At 40.7% G+C, this 17,449-nt stretch overlaps 1 protein-coding gene across 4 annotated transcripts in view; it reads right to left on the bottom strand.

Moving 5' to 3' along the window:
- GRIA4 (glutamate ionotropic receptor AMPA type subunit 4) overlaps nt 1–17,449 on the bottom strand; it is a 285,499-nt gene that overhangs the window by 85,760 nt on the left and 182,290 nt on the right. For all 4 annotated transcript variants that reach the window (XM_024206590.2, XM_024206586.2, XM_024206587.2 and 1 more), the window contains exons 5-8: nt 8,815–8,868; nt 6,592–6,750; nt 4,938–5,105; nt 3,200–3,304 (exon numbers count right to left, since the gene is read on the bottom strand). In XM_024206590.2, the coding sequence (XP_024062358.1) occupies nt 3,200–3,304; nt 4,938–5,105; nt 6,592–6,750; nt 8,815–8,868 (486 nt within the window). The remainder of the gene's footprint in view (nt 1–3,199; nt 3,305–4,937; nt 5,106–6,591; nt 6,751–8,814; nt 8,869–17,449) is intronic.

Raw genomic sequence — 17,449 nt, 5'->3', positions numbered from 1 at the left:
ATTCCTTCCCTTTTATCCCATGACAACTTAATTTACGTAAGAGCCTTTGGTGAGGGACCTTGTCAAAGGCTTTCTGGAAATCTAAGTACACTATGTCCACTGGATCCCCCTTGTCCACATGTTTGTTGACCCCTTCAAAGAACTCTAATAGATTAGTAAGACACTATTTCCCTTTACAGAAACCATGTTGACTTTTGCCCAACAATTTATGTTCTTCTATGTGTCTAACAATTTTATTCTTTACTATTGTTTTGACTAATTTGCCCGGTACCGATGTTAGACTTACCGGTCTGTAATTGCTGGGATCACCTCTAGAGCCCTTTTTAAATATTGGCGTTACATTAGCTATCTTCCAGTCGTTGGGTACAGAAGCCGATTTAAAGGACAGGTTACAAACCCTAGTTAATAGTTCCGCAATTTCACATTTGAGTTCTTTCAGAACTCTTGGGTGAATGCCATCTGGTCCCGGTGACTTGTTAATGTTAAGTTTATCAATTAATTCCAAAACCTCCTCTCATGACACTTCAATCTGTGATAGATTTGTCACCTACAAAAGCCAGCTAGGGTTTGGGAATCTCCCTAACATCCTCAGCCGTGAAGAATGAAGCAAAGAATTTGTTTAGTTTCTTCGCAATGACTTTATCATCTTTAAGCGCTCCTTTTCCATCTCTATCATCGAGGGCCCCACTGGTTGTTTAGCAGGCTTCCTGCTTCTGATGTACTTAAAAAACATTTTGTTATTACCTTTTGAGTTTTTGGCTAGCCGTTCTTCAAACTCCTCTTTGGCTTTTCTTATTACATTTTTACACTTAATTTGGCAGTGTTTATGCGCCTTTCTATTTACCTCGCTAGGATTTGACTTCCACTTTTTAAAGGAAGTCTTTTTATCTCTCACTGCTTCTTTTACATGGTTGTTAAGCCACGGTGGCTCTTTTTTAGTTCTTTTACTGTGTTTCTTAATTTGGGGTATACATTTAAGTTGGGTCTCTATTATGGTGTCTTTAAAAAGCGCCCATGCAGCTTGCAGGGATTTCACTTTAGTCACTGTACCTTTTAACTTCTGTTTAACTAACCCCCTCATTTTTGCATAGTTCCCCTTTTTGAAATTAAATGCCAGAGTATTGGGCTGTTGAGATGTTCTTCCCATGACAGGGATGTTAAATGTTATTACATTATGGTCACTATTTCCAAGTGGTCCTGTTATTATTACCTCTTGGACCAGCTCCTGCGCTCCACTCAGGACTAAATCTAGAGTTGCCTCTCCCCTTGTGGGTTCCTGTACCAGCTGCTCTAAGAAGCAGTCATTTAAAGTATCGAGAAATTTTGTCTCTGCATTTCGTCCTGAGGTGACATGTACCCAGTCAGTATGGGGATAATTGAAATCCCCCACTATTATTGAGTTCTTAATTTTGATAGCCTCTCTAATTTCCCTTAGCATTTCATCATCACTATCACTGTCCTGGTCAGGTGGTCAATAATAGATCCCTAATGTTATATTAGAGCATGAAATTACTATCCTTAGAGATTCTATGGAACATGTGGATTCACTTAAGATTTTTACTTCTAGCATTTTAGACTTCTAGCATTTGTGTATAAGCACTTTAAAAACGTGTCACTGTTTATTTGTCTGCCTTTTCTGATGTGTCAGATTCTTTATGTGAATGTTTCTCATCTGATCTGGCCCTTACATTATCCTCTTCCATCCTCTGTTCCTGACTATAACCTAGAGAATCTCTATCAATAGACTCTCCTCTAAGAGAAGTCTCTGTCCGATCCACATGCTCCTCTGTAGCAGTCGGCTTTCCCCCATCTCCTAGTTTAAAAACTGCTCTACAACCTTTTTAATGTTTAATGCCAGCAGTCTGGTTCCACTTTGGTTTAAGTGGAGCCTAATAAATTGATTTGGGTCATAGCTATTACCTGTATACCTTTTCAGATAATTTGTCTTGACCAAAGCTTGGGCTCTGGGTCTGTTGTTTAGTACTCTTCCCCCCATATCACTATGATGTTGAACTGTTTGTCTTTTGGGAATGACAATTCATCAGGGTATCATTTGCTGAGCATGTCTGTTCTGAAAACTCCTGTGTATCTAACAGTGAAGGACTCTTGACTTAATTTATTCCTGATTTGTCTCAGTATTAATTTAAGAGCTGCTACTCTCCTATACACTTTTGGCTCATCTCTCTGCCCCCTTTCAAACTCTGCTATATTTTTTGGATGGTCTGGCAAATAAAACGGGATATGGCACTCCAAATAGGAACAGAATGCATGCACCCAATTACCCTTTTCTCTTTCTCATTATATATTTTATATTCATGAAACATTTACAAGCTTCAGCAAGAAAACACAAGGAATTACAAAGTATAAAGCCCATATTTTCCAAGGGTGCACTCTCCTTTATGCGAACAACACCTCTTGAGGATTTATATGCACATACCTACAAGCATTTGCCTGAGTTGTCTACATGCCAACTGGGCATGCAAAAAAGTGTACTTGTCTATGGTGACCATTTAAAATGTTTATACAAAATAATGATGAAAATAACGCCAGTTGTATTTAAAGCAAATGTAATTAGCTGGAGCAATTATTTTTCCTTCCATAAAATGTTTTTTCTCTTCCTTTCCTCCTGACCCTCAAAAAACCTATATTAATTAAGATTTCTGATTTCTAGTTTATATTCATCTATAAGATAAAAACACAACTGCAAAATGTCGATAATTTACTGCAGATAAGGTGCAGTAGGCATGTACTACTCAGATGGTTGACCCTGCTTCACTTCCCAGGCACCCTAACAAAACCCCATCAAGCCGTTTTTCATTAGACTATGCCTGATTAAACAACTTTCACATACACACACACTGGTTTTTGTTCATTTTCCTCTTACATTGTTGCACAGAATAAATGTATCTACTATAAAATTTACTTTACACTCTCAAAAGACCTCACAAACCTCAATACCCCATAATCTGTAACTTACTGTGTGTATTTAACAAAGATTGTAAAAATAATGGGCCAAATTCATCGCTGGTGCTAGTGGCTAAACCTTCATTGACATCAGTGGTATTGCGCCTGCTTACACCATGGAAAAATTTGACACAAGAGCTTTTTAGTCCCAGATCTCAAGTCCTTATTTTGATGGCTTTATTTATTTAGTATTTCAATAGACAGACAGACCCTTTCAGATATGACCAGCACGTACCTTACGAGGGCCTGTGCTCTTCAGCTCAAATACATCCATTGTGTAGTTGACTCTGCGACCATAGTGGTCAAACTGAACATTTCCGGTCAGCCCTTGTATTCGAACCTAAAAATGAAAAAAGAAATTCCAGCTTCATGTGCTTTTTGCACCCAATTGCTGCACAGTACCTGGGCATTATTAAATGACTCACGGAACACATTCGTCTTGTGCTTTTGGACCATGTATTTTCACTGCAGTATACTGTAAATATATTACTTTGGACCGAAACAAACTAACTAACTAACTAAAAAGGATATTTTGCTTGGCCTTTTGAGTCTTTTCCAGCTCAAATCTTGATACTAAGGCATGCGTGTACTGAAGTACAATACTCACAAGGGTGAAATTCACCCTGCCGCAGAGGGCCTAAGTCAGGGGTAGGCAACCTATGGCACGCAACTTGAGACCATTACTCCTTGTTCTGTCATCTGCTACCACTGAGAATAGTCTAGATCAGGGGTAGGCTACCTATGGCACGCGTGCCAAAGGCGGCACGCGAGCTGATTTTCAGTGGCACTCACACTGCCCGGGTCCTGGCCACCGGTCCGGGGGGACTCTGCATTTTAATTTAATTTTAAATGAAGTTTCTTAAACATTTAAAAAATCTTATTTACTTTACATACAACAATCATTTAGTTATATATTATAGACTTATAGAAAGAGACCTTCTAAAAACGTTAAAATATATTACTGGCACGCAAAACCTTAAATTAGAGTGAATAAATGAAGACTCGGCACACCACTTCTGAAAGGTTGCCGACCCCTGGCCTAAGTAAAGCCCTCTGTACTACAGAAGCCTGGTATGTCTGTGTGAGGGGAGGGTGGCCTGGAGCGGAGATGTCTCAACACCTTTAGTCCAGAGGGTGACGGGGAGAGGCTGTGGGATCCATAATTCCTTTTTTCCCCATGGCCCTAAACACCACGTGCAAGTGAGATTCTGGAACTGTGAGTGCAGTTTCAGCCCACAGACTGATGCAGCAGACGCAGTGGGGGCATGGCTTGAACTGCAGCCTAGGCTCTGCCCCTGGGTTGTGGGCGCTATGGCACTGCACTGATAGGCACACAGCTTCTGGTCCTTATCCTGATGATGTCAGTGGATGTGTTCCATTGGCTTCCACGGTAACAGGATCAAGCCCATATAGACCCATTACTCAGACTTTATGATCCTGATGTCAGCTTCACCATAGAAACTTGACTTCATGCCTTTAGAGAATATTATAGATCTGGACACTTTCTTCACAGAATATTTGAAGTACATTAATTTACTTTTTCTTTAAATGAATATTACTTTTCATGCCTAGACTACAGTGCACAAAGCAGTTGGCAAACTAAGCACTTCAGTAGAGAATATTCCATTTCTTACAGTATAACAGAGGAGTTTTCAATATACCAGGTAAAGTGTTTGCTCTGAGGTCAGACCACAGCTCTTGTGCTTCATTGATAATATAATTTGTCTAACAAATGGAGGGATCAAAGATGTATCTGAATAACTGAGAAGCTCTCTACCTTCTCTCTCAACCAATAAACTAAAACAGCAGTAGTGAAGACAATCAAACTATTACTGGGTGCTTTCAAATGGTGATTGAAAATAAACGTCCCCACATGGCCATCACACCTTGTTGAGTGTTATACCTTCCACATCACAGAACTAGCAAATTGATCTACTATTCACCAAGGTCACTAGAATTAAGTATAATTTTACCTGTTTGAGTGTTCTCTCCATATCAATCCCCTGGCCCCATGGTGCAGCAGGATTAGCAAGACAATCCCCAGCATTCCCTCTCCGTGAAATATCAATTTTCTGCCTTCTAAGGTTACGGAATGTTTCAGCCATCACAAGTACCCCATCGTAGGTCAGAGCAGATGTGTACTAAACAGGGAGACAAATGCATCATTTCAGTGTGGCAAGTCTATAGAAAATCAGCTCAGACTTAGATATATTTCTGTTTTAGCCTGCTATGCACCCTGAGAGAAAACTCCCATCAAAGTCAATAGAAGTTTCATCTAAGCAAGGAATGCATGCTCTCAGAGTTGAGATCATACTACAATAGTTCAGCTTTAAAACTGTATTTCAGAAGATCAGCAAAAGATCTCTCTGAGGAACCATAGCAGGAGACAAATTAAAACAACGATCTCCGTTTCTCAAACTTTTTGTCATTTATTTTATCCCTCTGAGACTAACACCTGCCGAGCCATCTTTACTGAAGGTGAGAGAAGAACTGGTAGCTCACTGAGCAGGCGTAGGATCATGAATAAATGCACTGGAAAGAGTGAGAGAACCCGGTTACTTAAATTGCAGAGTAATCAGGATTAGTATTTTTCATTCCATTTGCAAAATTTCTGCTTAGTTGCTCTCATGAAATAGGCTATAGTGAAATAAAGGAGACTAGAGAAGTCAGAGTGGAAAGTATCAGTTCTAGGCAAAAAACATATAAGATCGAGTATGCAGCAGCTGTTAGTTTGAAGACACAGGTGAAAAGTACATAGATGCTCAAAGGCAGGGTAGTCTAGTGGATAAGGCACTGGGCTGAGATTCAGGAGACTGATCTGCTCTGAGACTTTGGGTAAGTCAATTCACTTCTTTGTTTCCTCTCCCACATTTTACCTTGTCTGTTTAGGTCGTAAACTCTTTGGTACAGGGGTTCTCTCTTATTATGTGTTTGTACAGTGCCTAGCACAATGGAGTCCCAATCCCTATCAGGTCTCTAGACACCACCATAATACAACTTATTACTATTAATAATAAATTAATTCTAAGGCACTCATCTTTACAGCCAAGTTGCGGCTTGCCTTTCAAGAAAATGTTAGGTCTGTAGAAGAGGCCAGATTTTGATACGTGTATTGGACTGGACAGATAAGAACCAGAAAGGCATGCGTTGCACTGTAAGATCATAACTACTTGTAAGCATTACACCAGGATTATCGTAGCGTGTAATTTCCAGATAGTCAACAATATCGGGATGATATATTAATTATTATTATATCTCAGATTCAGAAGACAGCTTGCTGCCTGGAAATTTATGAGTTCAATGTGCATATAATATGATAAGGCTAACATGCAAGATTGGTTGGAGTTAGGATGTCAGTTTTAAATAAACTTTTGATTTCTATTTCTTGTCATTAAGCGGGTTAATTGGAGAATAAGTGACAGAAGATGTAAAAGTTGTAGCAGTTCATATTTCTATCAGATAATTGCAATGCTGAGTTTAATTAGTTATCAGTATTTGTGAGGTCACATATCTTGTGCTGTAGCTCAATATTATGAAATAAAGCATTCATTCATGAACTCAGTTATGTGAATTATAAGTTAAAATGTTTGAATGAAATCCTTGGTAGCATGTAAAATTAACAAGTACCTTTGGAGGGCTGTCAGATCCTGGGTATTCTCTCTGATCCAGCTTCTTCCAGCGCTGCATGAGTTTAGTTACCATAGGAGTACTGAAATCTACTAACTGAAATCCTGTTACATTGGCTCCTCCATGCATAAACCTCTCCAAAGAAATATCTTTGAATCCCTAGAAAATCAATTTAACATTTTGTTTGCCCTAGCACATTGTTCTGCGCCAGACGTGTTTTAGGTTAGCAAGTGAGCATAAATGAACAGACAGAGAGAAAATAGGTAAATAGATTTCTAAGACAAGTAAAGGCTTAAAACCTGGGAAGAAACTTCAGTCTTAGCACATAATGTTACTTTGAATGATAAAAAAAGGTGAATTTAAATTACCAGATCACTGTTCAAATGCAATAGATATGTATCAACAGTTGGAAAAGGCATTACTGGGAATGATGGACAATGTTTGAGAAAACAAATTCAGATCATCATGTTTGCAAAGCAATTTCAGAATATTAAGGGGCTGATCCAGTCTCTATTAAAGTCAAAGGAAAGACTCCAAACTACCTCAATGGGTATTGGATTGAGGCCTAATCCATTATGCCCATGGTTCAAGGTGATATTGCAGAGTGAAGGAGACACTATTTTGTAAGTATAAGCTGTCTGAGACCAATTGTTCAAACTGAAGATGGATGAGTGATCCAACATATATAATGGTGTCATGGGATATCAGAATTTATACGTACAGTCTGTAGGTCTGCCTGCCAGTGTAAAACCAATGTAAGTGACATCAGAACCAAGCCTACTATGAAGTTTTAACTGTAGACATCAGAAAACCATTTCCTCTTTTGTATTTGAGGTTTATATTAAACTTCAACGTCAACATAGAAAGAAAAATTAAATTATAGGCACATCCATAATTATGTGTTTCTATGGTTAATTTGTTCAGTGAGTGTAAATCCAATCCCTTTAGTAAAAGGTGCTTTTAGGGATTAATTTCACTTTAGGAATGCATAAATATCAAACTAGCCAACTGACCAACACAAAATACCACCCCCCACAAGTCTTCCTTTCCCAACCAAACTACCACTGAAACATCTCATTTTTTTTAAAACTTCTACTGATTTGGCAAATTTTAATTTATTCCAAGTAGTGTTATTACATTGCACTTAAAAAGCAAGATTTAGAAAAAGTTTTCTGAGGACCTGACCCAATGCCAACTAAAGTGAATAGATAGACCCTCTTTAAAGGCATTGGATCAAGATCTTAAAGAGAATTTTAGTGCATGTGAAAGGTGTCAGATCATCAACTCATTTTACACAGGCTGCTGAACAGCCACCAGATACCTGCAGCTTCCAGTCACTTTCACATGTAACCCAGAGGGGAATAAGCTTCAGTTCATATCCCATTATCAATCCACTGAACAATTCAATTCTCCTCTAACCACCTTACATAGGAAAAATAATTTGAAGAATTATATACGTTTGAGGTGCCAAAAGTCTAATTAGCAAGAGCCTAGAGAGGACTGACTTATCTTGTTCTGAAAGCTGCAGGTCTGAAAAAAACTTAAATTTTTTTTAACTGAAGCTGTAAGTACAGTGCAGCACAACAGAGTATTTTGTCAGCTCAAATTCTTTAAGTGTGAGAAGAGTAAGAAAACAAGCAAACAAAAATGTATTTCAGAACCAGAATCTATATTCTCTGCATGAGGATGTTTAGTTTAAGCAAAGAGATTGCTTTAATAATTAAATATTTAATTTACTCATTTCCTTTCCTCTTTGAACACTCTTTGCGCAAATGTATAATGTGGATTTAGAGGGAAAATACTGAATCAGTAATACTACTGGAAGTAGCTTATCTTACTACAGCAAAACATATGCTACCCTGAAGGATGTGAAGCAGTTATGTTGAACCTTTTGTTATTCTAGTAATATATAAAAATGAGTACAAAATGATAGTGTAGTATTATATATGGATCAAACTCTGTGCTACGTTATACCGAGGTAGCCCCTGAATCCTGTAATGATTTTAATGGAACGTATCTTAGGGTAAAATTGGGCTTTCTGTTATGCAAATGGCAGCAGTCAAAACAAAAAATGCACATTCTTCAGTACATTGCACAGAACCTATTATGGTAAATTGTATATTGGTTACAAATAGCAAACTTCGTGTGTAGTGTTAGAGCTCCACAGCACAGTTGAGTGTTTTACTTGTAAACCACTGACATAATTATACAAAAGGATCTTACCAGGTTTGCAACGATGTAATGGTAGCCTTTAACATGCTTTCCAACACTCACAATCTGTGGGGGGAAAGAAAGAGCAAACTATATCTTATTGTACTGCTTTAAATGAGCATTAATCATCATATGATTATGAGAAATGTAATTTTAGCGCCATAATGTTGAGATTCTCCCCTTCCCCCATGAAAGTGATTGAGGTAGCTATAATTTTCCTAATGCCTAATCATTAGAACCTGCTAAAATGCAAATAGCTAAAATAATTAATGGGCAATTCTGCAATTTGAATGCATTCCATATGATTGAACATGTTGCTGCAGTATATTATTCTAGCAAGTGTAGTAATTGCCTGCAGTGTACATATCCAGACACCGGAGGTCATATGATACCATGAAAGACTAAAGGCTGGTTTTTTATTTTTATTTTCCATGCTTGCGGAACAGGGTACATTTTGGGCGTTTGGGACAGAAGTTCTCTGTTTTTACAGGGTCAAGTACTTCATTCAGTCCTGACCCAGGAAGGTGAAGATAACGGTCGCTTGCGCGAGTGAAAACTAAATAAGAATTGAGTGCTAGGTTGTATGGTTCACACTCAGCTCTGAGCTCTTTCTGCTCATTTTGGGGATCAGCTGCAATTGCAACAGGTCCTTTCACAGGCGCAGGGGACTCCTTGATTGTTCCACCCACCCCTCTGTACACACGCATAAGGGCTAAGCCCAAACTAGCCTGGAGTATTTGGTCCACAGAGAGAAATGATACAGAACCGAGTGAAGCAGTGCAAATTACCCCCCGGCTGCCAACTGTCACAGCCTTGACTTGGAAGGACCAGCACTGTGGGTGAGAAAATAATTTTCTACCCAAATCAACCCTTGGCCAATACACACAATAATTAGTGACAACTCCGATGGCATTTGCTATGTGGATCCCGGATTATTTACTAGAATAGCTAAGAGTGAATATATTTGGCTGCAGAGCATGACGGATGTTAATGGCTTAATTGTAAAGTGAAAGCTGCTTTTACTAAAGGTTTACTATAGCAACACCTGCAACATGCATTTTTTTATTCAGCAACAATAGACTCCTCTTAACTCTTATTTAGGGCTTTCACAACTCCATTATAAAAATGATGCTTTAGACTCAAACATATTAATTGTTTCTTCTCATTTACTCATTTACCCAACTCCCCAAAGCATTTTAGCTGCAATTCAAACACACAGAAAACATACACCGGCTGAGATTTTCCAGGAGGGGGAGGGATGAATTTAATAATTAATAGGAGACGCGAAGCTCAATCCCCTCTGCTGCTTTGAACCTCCTCAGCTACAGTCCCTGCCCTGAAGAGTTTACAGTTTTAGCATTCATACAGCACTGTCCCTGGTCAAAGCACAGAACAAACATGCACTAATCCTCCCATGCAGTAGATAATTATTAATATGCCCATTTTACAGATGAGGGATAAATGCCCGAGAGATTAAATGATTTGCCAAAGCACACAGAGCAATTCAGTGTCTAAATCCAGATTAGGATTTGGGACTGACTGATTCCTAATCCCATTGTTATTCTAACGGACCAATCCCCTTCTCATGGTGCAGCAAAATAGAGGAATCCAAGAAATTTGGCATCAGTGATCCAGAGAGCTTAAAAACATTGGCTATTTTTAAGTTATAAGGTATACAAGAAAACTATGTTCCTTCCCTCCACTAACTGCCAAAACACTACTGGCTTCTAATGCTCCTTTTGTTCCAATTATTAAAATCAGATTCGTTTTTTTAAAACAACATGTGTCAGGTTGACTGTTCATAATGTAAACTGAGCACTCATCTGCAGTCCAATAAGGCTCCCTTTAAAGTCAGTGGTTAAACTCGCCTTCATTTCAGTTAATCAAATCAAGTCCTTATAAACAGCCTACTGCACATATGCAGAAGCCTGTCGTCATAGCATTGTCCAATGTGCATACGAGTTCACCAAATTCACTGTTGGAATAAGTAATTTGCAACTCCATTGGCTTCAATGCAGTTGCCGTCCCTTACACTAGTGATCTGCCATTATAGCTGTACTCCCATCAGTAATGCTCATAAGACAGGTATACGTACACCTCCAAAGTGCAAAGAAATTGATATAGGTTGCAAAATCCTGTGTTAAATAATTTGTGAAGCATCGTTTGCGTGAAATGTCCACTTTTTGAGAAAGAGACTAACTTGACATAGAAGGCAAATGACATGTTAAAAACTGTGGGCCAGATCCTCAACTGGTGTAAAATGTCATAGCTCCATTGAGATAAGTGGAGTGATGACAATTTCCCCGAGCTGAGAATCTGGCCCTGTATAGTTTTGACAGCACAGACATCACTGGCCATTACAGTGCAGCAGTCAAATCAAGCAAGCTCATCATACACCCACTTATGATCATATGTTTCAGAAGCATTTCTAAAATTGTTAAAATAATAGAAATGAGCAAATCCTGCAAAAATATTATGGCAAATATTGGAGTAAAATTTCGAACTGAATTTGCTTCAGTTATGTTCGTGCCTTTCTGGCATGTGATCTCTGCAGACATTCTAGCACTCAAGTTTGCTGTCAGAACGGTTTATGGACACAGCAAATGTTAAGTGAATATTGGAAAATATATGTGGAATGCAAATTCTGAACTTCTTAGAAATCAGATTCTAAGAGTTATGCTCATCCAACTGGGGAAGAGAGACAATGCTATGTGACCTATATGTTCAGTCAAAACTAATCAACATGGTTCTGATTTTGAATCTCAAATGTTTATGATGAGCTGCTCATGAACAATTATAGAATTATTTGCCATTTGGAAGCAGAATGTTTGTTTAATGGAATACCTCACTACGAGCATATGACACCAGCACTCCAAAATCTACACTGACTACCTATTGCTTCTAGGTGGAGTTTCAGGGGCTGGTTCTGACTATGAAACCCTGCGTGACAGAGGACCTTACTATCTGAGGGACCACCTTTTCCCCTGTACTATATTGCTGCAGCTAAAATCAATGGAGGCACTCAAACTGGAGCCCTTCCTATATAAGAAAAGGAGCTGAGGACAGCACATTTTCTGCAAGGCCCCCTCAACTTTGAAATTAAATTTTTACTCAGTTATTATTTTACATTATTTGTATTATGGCAGGGCTGGAAGCCACAACTGAGATCAGGGTCCCACCGTATGTACACGTAGTAAGAGATAGTCTTTGTCCTGAAGAGCTTACATTATAAATAGAGAGTGAGAGAAAGAATATTATCCCCATTTTACAGATGGGGAACTGAGGCACAGAGAGACTAGGTGGCTTGACTAAAGTCACACAGAAAGGCTATAGCAGAGCGAGGAATTGAACTGAGTCCCAAGCCAGGAGCCTTAACCGCAAGACCACCCTTCTTCTCTTCATCTGAAATAATGTGAATGTATTGATATTTAAGGGACACTAATCTCTGTTGGAGTTGGCATTTAGAAAAGGCTGAAGCAGCTTAGAGAAAGTTTAGGGAGGAAAGTGATGGGTGGGTTACGTTGATCTAGAGTGGGAAGGACAGCAGGCCGAAACACGCCACTATTTTGCTTTGATCATGATATTAATTTTACATTTTTAAAATTAATAAGGGTATCTAAAGCCTAGAATTGGAGTTCTGTCATGCTGTTGTATTTAAATCCAAACAAATTCATAAATAAATAAAATAAACAATTCTGAATAATGAATAAATAAAAAAAGGGTAAGCGGCTCCCAAACAACTTATGAGCAGAAAATGAGGCAAAATTCATTCAGCACATCATTCACTGTGAACACTTGATTCTACTAAATACTACAGCAGAGTGAAATGAATTAGAAATACAAAAAAAGCCCAACAGATCATCAAGTTCATGCCCAAGTAGCAATGCAGGATTTTTTCCAATTCTTAGAGAGAGAGATTTTACATGAAAATATCTTTCTGTATCCTTAAAAATTGTAATAGTCTATTGTAAAAACTCTATAATTTCTATTACAGTTTATTCTGTCTTCTTTCCTCATTTATATGAATGCACTAAAGAGAAAGATTAAACCACATTGAACTGAATTCATTATTATCTCAGAATCCTGACTCAATCCTACAAAAGGACAAACATTTAGAGATAATGCATAAAACTCTATCAATAACCTACTACAATGCATGTAAGTATCTTAGGCACGAGAACCTAAAAAGAACAGAATACTGGATGGGTCTTTAACTGATGATCTAATATATTCAATTTAAGAATAGATAATCTGATTTTGATCTCCTGTGTACTAGTGTAAGTCAAGAGTAACTTCATGTAAGCCAATGGAGTGAGAGTGACATAAAAGTGATGTAAGTGAGGTAAGTATCAGACCTAGCTTTTCAGTCTTAACTCTGCACTGCCTGGTTTTTACACACTGTGTTTAACATGATTCTTTAATATTAGATCAACAACAGTTCTGGGAGTCTTGCTTGGAAATAGGGTTGCCAACATTGTATTTAAAAATTACAGGACAGAGCGCAGATGTACCCAATCTTGACTTGAACCTCTGGGGATAAGTCCCTTCTCCCCCCGACCCCATGCTTCCTAGGGTTTCTCTATCTCCAGCTCTGGATGCTGCAGAGAACCCAGGGCCTCAGGTGCTGGGCCAGCAGCCTCTACGACTCTTGTTCAGGTTCTGCAGGGGCACCAGGAGCCGAGTTGGAGGCTGCAGTTGCTGGTCTTTGCCTGCTGCAGTGCTGCGCCCCCTGTGGGGGACATTGGCAGACACTCTGTGAGCAGGGAGGTTACACCCCTGCCACACAGTGCCCCTTCCTGACCCTGGCACTTCAGTACAGCTCCCAAGCACACAGCCCCATCCATTTACCCTGCCAGACAGAGCCTGTGCTGGGAAAGCAGACTGGGCTGCCCTCAAGGGCTGGACTCAGCAGGGGGTCCTGTCCAGTAGTGGGCTAGTACTCACGGGGGTGCATCTTTCCACTCCCCTCCTGACCCTGGCACTTGAGCGTGGCCCCATCTGCTTTCCCTGTGCACCGGTGAGTACTGCCCCCCTGCTTCTGAAATATGGGATAAAAGGCATCCCATACTGATTTTATATGGGACAGGCAATTTTCTATTTAAATAAGGGACATCCTTTGTAATACAGGACTATTGGCAACCCTATTTGGAAATTCAGAAACTGATTTAATCAAAAGAAGATAGAGCCATAACAGCGTTAACAGCTTTGGGCTCTGATTCTCCTCTCACTTGCACTAGTGGAAATTCCACTGACTTCAGTTCAGCCAGTTCTGATTTCCATAAGCAATCAGGCCCTCTGAGTCAGCCTTCCCTCTTTAATACCACAAAATGAATGAATATAACACATCTCATTTAAAAATAATGCCTCACTATTACAGCTTGAAACTTCCTGCTCATTTTGGTTTCCAGAAGACTGGGAGTCAGTGCCGCTGGAATGAAAAGGCCTTATTTTAAGTTAAACACCTGCTAAAAGCTAAAGCTGTGCATAACAAATGGGAATTTTACAGCCGCTTTCCCCTTCAGGATAGTGTGACAATCCGCTGGCCTAAGAAAAAGAAGCCACACAATAAAGCGAGGCCTGTGTAATACATTGTAAAAGGTGTGGAGGCTTGTGAAGGATAAAAGATTGAGACTTGAACAGAAATATTGTGGCAGAAGGGGTAACAATATAAACCGTATAAGAGATGAGAATTTATTCAGTGTATGAAGCTGGGATAAATCTTTTACAAAGCCACTCAGAACCCATAAAAAAGCCACTGAGAAACTAGCTTACCTTCCACAGCAAGTCCTTAAGAAAGTTGATGGGGATGTTCTTGTTTGAGGGAGTGGTAGAGATTTATAGGACAGATGCCCTAACACAGGGGTGGGCAAACTTTTTGGATCGAGGGCCATATCTGGGTATGGAAATTGTATGGCGGGCCATGAATGCTCACAAAATTGGGGGTTGGGGTCCGGGAGGGGGTAAGGGCTCCAGCTGGGGGTGTGGGCTCTGGGGTGGGGCTGGAGATGAGGGGTTGAGGGTGCAGGAGGGTGCTCTTGGCTGGGACCAAGGGGTTTGAGGGCAGGAGGGGGATCATGGCTGGGGCAGGGGGTTGGGGCGCGGGAGGGGGTCAGGGGTGCAGGCTTCAGGCAGCGCTTACCTCAAGCAGCTCCCAGAAGCAGTGGCATGTCCCCCATCCAGCTCCTACATGGAGGTGCGGCCAGGCAGCTCTGCGTGCTGCCCCATCCACAGGTGCCACCCCTGTAGCTCCCATTGGCCGAGGTTCCCAGCCAATGGGAGCTGCAGGGGCGGTGCTTGGGGTGGGGCTGCATGCGGAGCCCCCTGGTTGCCCCTACACATAGAAGCAGGATGGGGGCCATACCACTGCTTCCAGGAGCCGCACGGAGTGGGGCAAGCCCCCAACCCCGCTCCCCGGCTGGAGCGCCAGAGCAGGGCAAGCCCCAGACCCCGCTCCCTGGTGGGAGCTCAAGGGCCGGATGAAAACGTCTTGAGGGCTGGATGCAGCCCCTGGGCCATTGTTTGCCCACCCCTGCCCTAACATCATTGAAGAAGAAGTTAAAGGAAGCAACAGACAGATAAGCAATGGGCTGTTAGCAAGTAAGTGGGTTTCCTTCTCTATTGCAAAGCAGTGGCAAAGCCCAAGCATGGGTGGCACCACACATCCACAGTATGTGGTAACTGAAAGCACCTGACTAAACACAGAACAGAGGAACTTCAAATATAGAGCCCACCACTGCTATAAACAGAGTAGTCAGAGTTGTGCAGAGAAAACACCTGGCTGTGCTGGAATAAAAAACCCTCAGAATTGCCTCAGAAGGCGGGAGTAAGAAACACCCTGGCAGGTTGCCACTTTCTGCTGCTTTTGCTACTTGAACTCATTTCTGTTCCAAGCCCATCCGTGGGAAATGTGTATTTGTAAATAAAGGTAGATTAGGTTAATTTATTAACCCTTTGTCTGTCTGCTGCGCTACCCACTCATTCTCTTTCCTTCAAGAAACAACCCTCTGTTAGGGTCCAAAACTCGTTAGCTATGCAGTGCTGTGACAATGTGCTTTCGTATTACTGGTGTAGTTTAAGCTTGTCCGTGTTGCTGCACCATTACATCACATCTAGACATGGATGAAATATCCAATGTGAAAAAACTTAATGAGAAATTTCAAACATTTCACAGAAAACGAGAAAGGCCAGAGGGGCCTTTCCCAATTCATTGCTGACCACAGGCAGTGGTGAGGGAGGGAGGAAGGTCCCTTCCCCAGAGGGCTTAGTGATGGGCTTCCAAAGGGGTTGCCGCACTGGCTGTTCTCAGTTTCACCCGGCCACAATCCAGGTGTCTACGCTGCTGGGGAAGAAGGAAGAAGAAGGAGAGAGAGAGAGAGGAAAGAAACCTGTTGAAGAATCCCCCAAATCCACAGCCTTCCTTGGGAACTAAGCACAGCCAGCTGCTATTGTAGCACAGAGGCAGCTGACAGGAGCGGTGCAGTTACCAGAACAATGCAGGGAGAACTGTTCAGGTGCCAAGAACTTTGACCAGTGAGCTGCTTTGCAGTCCTATTTGGGCAGAGTCAATCTGAGAGCCCATTTTCCAGGCTAGTGGGTAGGCTGTGCATGAAAATATGAGAAGGGGAGACACTAGATTAGCCTGTGCCAAGGGGTACAGGGATCCTCTTTATGCAACTGACTTGAATGTAAAGGCATGAGGCTATGTCTACACTGGCAATTGAATGACAAAACTTTTGTCTTTCAGAGGTGTTAACCTCCCCCGCCCCGAAAGACAAAAGTTTTGCCATGACAACTGGCAGTGTGAACAGCGCATTGTTGGCAGGAGCACTCTCCTGCTGACAATGCAAACGCCGCTCATTGGGGGTGGAAGTTTTTTGTCTGCAGGTGAGCCGACAAACAGCAGCTACACTGCATGACTTTTAGCGGCACAGTTGTAGCAACACAGCCATGTCGCTAAAAGCTGTGTAGTGTAGACATAGCCTCAGTAAATCATGAGAATGAGTTAAGCGTAATTTGGCCAAACACCAAGTACTCTGTTAAAGTTAGCAGAACAACCTAAATGAACAAAACCAATAAGCCAAATAGATATATATTTTAATTAATGAACAGTTAAATTTACAACTTTATCATGTTAGCAGTGTAACCTGCAGCTAGGTAGCATTATTTCATCAGGATTAGCTATCACTGGCAGAGGGCAGGAAATAGAGCAAACGGTATATGTTGGTTTCCATATTTTTCCCCAGTCACAAATTGTATTCAGCCAATTTAATTTTAGTTTGGTGGTAGAAATAATAATTAAACTCTACACTTAGGACCTGATCCATCTCTCACTGCAGTGGGAGTTGGATCTGAACCTCACTTTTCATCACAAAGCACTTTACCAATGTGGAAATTGAAGATCAGCAATGTTGAAGTACTTGCTCAAAGACATATATTGAGTTGGTCTTGGATCTGGGGACAAATTCCAAGATTCCTGGTTCTCAGCACCTTGCTGTAACCACATGACAATATTGCTTAATCATATTAATTAATTATAACGTGGCTTCCGATTTTTAAAATATAAGTGTTACAATGTTAATATTGTTTTACTTCCTAGATTTCATTGTTAATGGTACTAGATGCTGTGAATGTTCTCTTTACTAATGTG

Source organism: Terrapene carolina, unplaced genomic scaffold (genome assembly GCF_002925995.2).
Source record: "Terrapene carolina triunguis isolate 2854851 unplaced genomic scaffold, T_m_triunguis-2.0 Scaffold138, whole genome shotgun sequence".
In the NCBI taxonomy this organism is placed as follows: Eukaryota; Metazoa; Chordata; order Testudines; family Emydidae; genus Terrapene; species Terrapene triunguis.
This window is presented reverse-complemented; position numbering and strand designations above follow the sequence as displayed.